A 7,500-nucleotide genomic window follows, 5' to 3' on the forward strand; every position below is an offset into this window, starting at 1 on the left:
GGACAAAAGGTCCTTTATCAGCAGTGCAAATAAAGTGCTTATGCAGCTGTAGGAGGATAAAATACTTGCATGTTTTTCTGAACCTTCGCGGATATTTGCAGCTATATTTAAACTCTCCCCTTTAACTTTCCTAGTTTCTGCAGTACAGATATCTCAGTGTCTAGGGATCAAGGTCAAATAAACATAAACATTCATAAACTCTTCTCTAAAAAAACATTTTCCAAATGACCTCAGAGATAAGTGGAGCCTATCAGAACCTACTGTTTCCATAGCAACTAAACATCAAGGCTAAGGAGGCCTAATATCTAAAGTCATACATTTCAAGGATTTCAGCATAAAGAATGAAAGACTATGAGTAGGTTTGTGAGAACTTTTTAAGAACCTTTAGTTTGTATTGTGTGCGTGTCTGTGTGTATACCTGGTCTCTATGTCCTGACAGCAGCGGTTGTATGTTTTATCTTCTTCATCATGAGGCCACAGACAAGCATCACTGTAGCTGCCACTGCGAGAATGCTGAATAATGGTTGTGTCCCTGAACACACACATGCACATTTTTCCTAGTTTAACAATTTTCTGAATATATATTTAATCATCAATTTTATTTGACCAGCTCTCTTTGCTATTAGTAAAACACACAAGCTTGGAATTAGTCTTCAACATATCTCGGTGTGTGTGTGTGTGTGTGTGTGTGTGTGTGTGTGTGTGTGTGTGTGTGTGTGTGTGTGTGTGTGTGTGTGTGTACCTCTGGGCGGCCGCTGTAGCTGCTGCCTCCATGGCAAACTGCCGCATTGCACTCTCCTCTAAATATTTCTGTTCCCAGCGCATCCTGTCTGCCTCTAATCCCAGAATCCTCTCCTCTCTCTCTCTCAGCAGGTCCAGCAGGGCCGGGGCACTGGACTCACACACACCTACACCAGAACGCTAGATACACAACACACAGACAAATGCATGTTAATAATCTTTGATCTTGGCTACGGTCAATTTTTATCGTTTTACTGTTGGTTACATGAAATTAAGTAAATAATCTGATAATTAAAACTAAAATCTGATTGTTGCAATCATTTGGCTAATGTATTTGTTGATGCACTTCTTTTATGTGATAATGGCAAAACTCCATATATATTTAAAAAATAATAATAAACAAACAAACAAACAAATAAATAATTGCAAAAACAGATTAAAATCAAAGTGTGCTGCTGCTCTTTCTCTTTCCTGTAGCAAGTACAAAAACTGAGTTGAGATGTGTTCTTTGTGGATTCGATTTCAATCCAAAGAGAGAAAGTAGCTATTTTTCTCTCTGGTTGTGTGTTAAGATGTATAAAAATGATGATGTGTATGTGCAGTTTACATAAAGCACTTAAATATGTAAGTACCACAATCACATAAAGATATGATTATTAGTGCAAATGTCGTAACTGTGTGTGTGTTTGTTAACCTGTTGTGATCTTAGTGTTTCCAGCTCTCTCTCTAGACGTGTCCTCAGGCGTTTCTCCAACTGCTCTCGTTTCTCGCATGCAACCTGTAGCTGTGCCAGAGCTTGCTGTAGACGCTCCACGCGCTCCACATACACACATTTCCTCCCCAACTACTCTCCCAACAAACACACATACTCTTATTCATATGTACATATTTAATGCAATGACTATATTCAATATTAATTTTGTATTTTTCATCTGCTTTGTACTTTGCTGTGTATGACAAGAGCTTTAAACCTGTTACCATGCACTGACTCTAGAGACTCCTAACATAAGCCAAAGTTCGCACAAGCATTTCACAAATCGAGGGGTGATGTTCATTTACTACATATGTGCATCATTCAGAGGCATGCATAGTTTCTTAACAAGCTGGGATATGCAAAGAAAACTTATAATGAAGCTAATACAAAGCTTCGCATGTAACCTTTAAATCATGCAACATTTTCACGATTTTCACACTGATCACTGTATTATTTAATATACTATTTCTATAATGCATCGATATATACTTGTGCTTTACGTTATCGTCAGTGCGACTCACCTCCTCCTCCAGCCTGACCACTTTGCTCTGAGCGTTGTTCAGAGCTTGTTCTAAAATCTCGATGTGACGTCGCTGATCCTCATTAGCGGAACGAAAAGACTCCGCCTCCGTCTCCAGCCTCTCCATCGCCTTTAAACTCTCTCTTCCTTTGAGACAGAAAGAAAAGGGGTTGTATCCTAAACACTAGCATAATCAAAAATTTTATAATAAACACCTTTCTTATAGGTCAGCTTGATAAAACAAACATTTAAGAACCTGCAATTAAAAAGAAACTTGGTATAGCACTCAGTATATTTTTCCACAGGAAGGGGCTCACACACATTTGACCTCCACCTTTATGTAAGTGAAAGTGAAAAGTGAAGTGAAAGTGAAGTGACATACGGCTAAGTACGGTAATCCATACTCAGAATTCGTTCTCTGCATTTAACCCATCCAAATGCACACACACACACACACACACACACCGTGAACACACACCCGGAGCAGTGGGCAGCCATTTATGCTGCGGCGCCCGGGGAGCAGTTGGGGGGTTCGGTGCCTTGCTCAAGGGCACCTCAGTCATGGCCGGCCCGAGACTCGAACCCACAACCTTAGGATTACGAGTCAGACTCTGTAACCATTAGGCCACGACTTGCCCCACTAAGTAAGATAATGTAACTTAAATTATACACCATATACACAAATTATTACACTATACATATATTTCACTACAAATAGCTTGCTGCATTCCTCAGCATTTCTCAGTGCCAGATAGTGTTTACTTTCTCAGCTGTTTTTTTCTTGGACTTATGCTGTTGTGCAAATATTATTTCACTTTGTTTATCTAAATAAATCTCACTGTAGTGTTTGATCAGTGGTGTCAGTCCTGGACACTGTTATCTTTGTTTATTCAGCCACTGTTTTGAGGAAGTAAGATAATTATGTCTACTCCTTTTATAAAGAGATAGAGAATGTGTGTGAGGAAAAGAGAAGGAAGACAGGAAACCATTTCGCTTAGCTGTCTCCTTTAGAAGTAAAGAAATGTATCTTCTTTTATTAATTAAAGTACAGAACAAACTTAGCAGTGTACTCAAATATATTGTAATATAATCAAGGAATAAAACACTTGTGATGCCAGAATACAACAGAATACGACTACTGCTTATAATAATACTACTACTACTTCTACTACTACTACTGTTACTACAACTATTACCATTATTATTACCACCACACATATTATTAGTACTGCGTCTATTATTATTACTACTATTACTACCTAACTACTGTACTGCCCCTACTACTACAACACGGTGAGCTAATAGCTAGGCTGATCCCACCCTGAAATAGATTTTCCCTGTAGACTAATCAGATTATTTTCAGTTGACAATCTGCTCTACACATCCCCTGTGAATGAGCTGTTACTATAGAAATGATAATGTGTGTTAATATAAACCCATGATTTACAGTTGCTGTAATAGAACAATCCCAGAATTCATTAGCACTATGGTGTGGAACTATTGAACAATTATCATGATATGAACATGTAACTGTGTGTAGAACACACAGATGGAGACCGGACACACCAGATGGGTTTGCTGAAATGTTTTATGTGTTTGTTAGTGTGAACTCACTCTCTGAGAGGTAATCATGGCTATCCTCCTGCCCTTCTTCATCTTGGTTTGCCAGTTTGCGGTTCGCTGTTTCCAATCGATCTAGATTTGAAAAGAACAATCTAAGTATAAAAAATATGCAAAGTTTTAAATAGATTAGATAATATCTATTTAAATAATATCTATCTATCTAATATTAGATAATATTAGAGAAGATCTAAATAATAGATTTCTTTACAGAAGCTTTATGATAAACAGAGATACAGAGAAAAACACAGATGTTCTTCAAATGCTATGCCTGTCATTTTTGAGATAATAATCAGCAGGTCACTCACCTCTCAGATCTCGATTGAAGTCGTGCAGACGTCTGATTTCCCCCTCCAGTTTCACTTTCATTGTTTTTTCCAGAGTTTCCCGCTTTGATGAGCTTCTTACCAGATTCTCATAGGCATCTGAGAGACGTTGGACTTCAGCCTCCAACTACACACACAGATCATCACTATCTCTCCTACTGTTCTGCAGTTGTCTTTCAACCCTGAGTCACATTCACACTTAGGGCTGTATTTAAATTTAAACATAAACTGTCTGATAGGTTTATATACACAATATACTTAACTAAAATTATGTTATGGCTGCACATATAATCAAAAACACTATGAAAACTCAATGGCAATATCCATTGCAAATTTTTGTATAGTCTAGATCCGACTGAACAACCTGCCTCAGATGATTCAACTCAAGAAATAAATGTGGCAACTTTGCTGGTGATCTTAAAGAGTGTGACAAACTTTTCCTTCATAGATATTGATGTCTCAAATTTAGTTTGAGTTTCCTTTAATGAAGGGAAATGAAGGAATATGGCCATAAACGCTTATATTAGAAGTGGAAAAAACAAACCCGTACACTACATACCCGTTGTAATTTGCCCATTTTCTCGGTCTGGATAAGTAGCTCCTGTCTGAGTCTCTGGTTTTCTTCACTGAGGAATGTCACCATATGTTGAGCGTGGCTCATAGTTGAAAATGCCTCAGCAGGTACGATCTGTCCCTGTGGGGGTAAACGTGTGCCTGATCCAGTCTGTAGTATGACAGTGGGCATTAGACTGGAGATCTGTCCCAAAGGAGCTTCAAAAGAGTGTGTGGTTTGTTCTAGTGATAGTGGACCAGGGCTTATACTACTTGGGTACATTGACTGAGCTTTGGTTTTGAAAGGATATTCAGGAGGAGGACCACGAGGATCTAGAGAACCTTTAGGTGGTGGAGGGGTGGCAGTTTTGCTAGATGGGGAAATAGGTGTCGCCATTTGCTCTTCGCTGTTAGGAATCATCTCTCTAGGCTGCCTTGCTCCATTTCGTTCCAAACTGAGTTGCATGATGCGCTCACTGAGGGACCGGACATGACCCTGTTCAAGCCCTGCTAAGCCTAAGTCCACTCCCACAAACCCTCGCTGGACCCATGAACGACCTTCAGCACGAGCAAAGGAGGACAGCGAGGGAGCTGAGGAGAGAGACGGCGGACAAGAGCTAGTGCTGGTGGGGATGTGTTCATTGGGCTGTAAACTCAACTGAATTTGCGTGTTCTGGTCAGGATTCGGATTGTTGAATGCCTGGTTAGTGTTCTTCAGACTTGTATATGTGTGACTTGGGTGTGTTAGCATGTTTCCTGTGTTATGAACATTTAAATGTGTGTAGACCACATTCTGCTCTTCATTTTGACCCTGCTGACCTCTGTAAAGCTGAGACTGCGATTTAGCCTCCTCATATGAGGGAAGATCTAATGCTCCAATCCCAGGAATATCAAGAGTCACCTGTATGCTCGCTGCTGTGTTTTGTGCTCCTTTGTCGTTCTTTTCCATGGAGCTGCTGTCCACCTGATGCTCCTGACCCTGCGGCTCCTGTCGGGGCTGTGTCTCTGGGAACACAATCTCAGCTGAGGTGGGGTTGCCAGGCGACGTCATAGCCTGGTTCTCTGAACCGACTTCGTTACCATAGCGCAGATTTTCCTGCATCAGGCGTTGCAGAACTGGTCCAGATACAACAACAGCATCATCTGAACTGTTGTGCATGATGGAGCCTGAGAACACCTGAGTGACCTCACCTGGAAAGGAACAGGTATGCAAAAAGTTAATAAAATAATAAAAATAAAATTAAGAAGAAGAAACACAACAACAACAATAATAAAAATGTAATAACAATGGTAAATGGGGATGAAGCCAATTTCCAGGCAAGGATATTCTAAATCATAATCTGGCAAATTAGTTAGATGTCTGTAAAACTGCATGAGTTAGATATTACTCCTATAGTACAAAACAAGCTGAGAAGTGTGTGTGTGTGTGTGTGTGTGTGTGTGTGTGTGTGTGTGTGTGTGTGTGTGTGTGTGTGTGTGTGTGTGTGTGTGTGTGTGAGCGTGTAAAGAGAGACCCGTGATCACCACCATCACATTCCTAATGCTATTTTAGGATTATAATTATAAGCCAAACTGCAGTCATGCCAGCTGGCAAAAGTTTCAGATGCCAGAAAGGGGAAATAAGCAGTAAGCAGGAGGCTACGAAATACACAAGGTTCAAACACATATACTGTACACACACTATCACAGCACTTTCTTATCACAACTGACCAAATAGCCAAACCATCACTGAACAGCTAACGTCATCCAAAGCCAACATCTCTGGTCTCCTGTAAAAATGAGAGCTAACAACCAACATGAGCTCTGGGTAAAAGTAAGATTTATAGAACAAAAATCTGTTCTGTTTCTTTTTATTGGGTCAAAGGGCAGATTGCAGCAGATCTGCTCTGTGTTTCCTGTCGGAAATGTTTGCATGAGCAATCACAACATTAAACAGAGCATGATATGAAATGCCCACTGGGCGAATATGGACCTTTAGGATTTCACATGGACTTTAAGTGGCTTGTAATATAGGTTTATACACTATCTACATATATATATATATATATATATATATATATATATATATATATATATATATATATATATATATATATATATATATAACTCCAATAATAGTGTATACTACACTTCCGTTACCGTGACTGAGTGTGTGTCTATGTATGTATGTATGTATGTATGTATGTATGTATGTATGTATGTATACAATTATAAGAGATAAACATATTGACATTATTTATTTTAAGTCCACAACAACTGACAGTTAACTGTCACACACGCACGCGCACGCCAACCAGCGGCAGTTAAAAATACCGTTAGCTGCGTTAGCCGTTAAATTTACCTCAGACAAGATTTACATATAACATTTAACTAACACAACTGTTCAGTTCTGTTTTATGATATATTCCAGTAAACGACGAAATAAGTCGGAGTTTTTGCTTCTTTACCAGAGTTTAGTCTTCACCAAGAAGTCCTTTTCTCCAGAGAGAGAGAGAGAGAGGTTATCTTCAGCACACAGTCTCAACTCCACCATGCTGAACTAACTTTCTGAGCCCTATTAATAGTCCGAGAGATGTTTATTTTTCTACAAGCAGACTGATGACAATCAAAACGCTTATTTACCGAGATCCGAGATCCTCACTTATTTAAAAAAAAAAAATCTAATCCCCGTATAGTAACACCGTTTCTCTTGATGTCTGTCCAACTTTTTTTTATGTTTTTGCACCCGCTTCCGTCCAAAACCACACCCCTACTCGTGTGACACACTGTGATTGGTCAGTGACTCGCCCTCGGGAAAAGAATCGATGTGCATTTTAACTCACTTTACTGAACCGATTCTTTCCACATACTTCTTTTACCTGTCTTCCTCTAAAAGAGTGATGCAGGAGTAGGTAAAGTTTAAGTGTATGTATTTATAACTTATCAGAATTCGCAAAACACAATGACTAACGGTTCTGAGGATGCAGAAAATGAACCAAGTGATTCAT

The 7,500-nt window shown here is 39.3% G+C and overlaps 1 protein-coding gene across 3 annotated transcripts in view; it reads right to left on the reverse strand.

Moving 5' to 3' along the window:
* amotl1 (angiomotin like 1) overlaps positions 1-7,500 on the reverse strand; it is an 11,794-nt gene that overhangs the window by 2,613 nt on the left and 1,681 nt on the right. Inside the window, exons 1-8 of one of the 3 annotated variants that reach the window (XM_047806511.1) lie at positions 7,136-7,268; positions 4,521-5,704; positions 3,944-4,088; positions 3,630-3,710; positions 2,017-2,162; positions 1,436-1,585; positions 743-921; positions 419-532 (exon numbers count right to left, since the gene is read on the reverse strand). In XM_047806511.1, the coding sequence (XP_047662467.1) occupies positions 419-532; positions 743-921; positions 1,436-1,585; positions 2,017-2,162; positions 3,630-3,710; positions 3,944-4,088; positions 4,521-5,672 (1,967 nt within the window). In that variant the 5' untranslated portion in view covers positions 5,673-5,704; positions 7,136-7,268. Of the gene's footprint in view, positions 1-418; positions 533-742; positions 922-1,435; positions 1,586-2,016; positions 2,163-3,629; positions 3,711-3,943; positions 4,089-4,520; positions 5,705-6,960; positions 7,269-7,500 lie in introns of those variants that run through there. The other 2 variants (XM_027142695.2, XM_027142694.2) reach the window with 2 other exon arrangements.

This window comes from Tachysurus fulvidraco, chromosome 22, assembly GCF_022655615.1.
Source record: "Tachysurus fulvidraco isolate hzauxx_2018 chromosome 22, HZAU_PFXX_2.0, whole genome shotgun sequence".
Classification (NCBI taxonomy): Eukaryota; Metazoa; Chordata; class Actinopteri; order Siluriformes; family Bagridae; genus Tachysurus; species Tachysurus fulvidraco.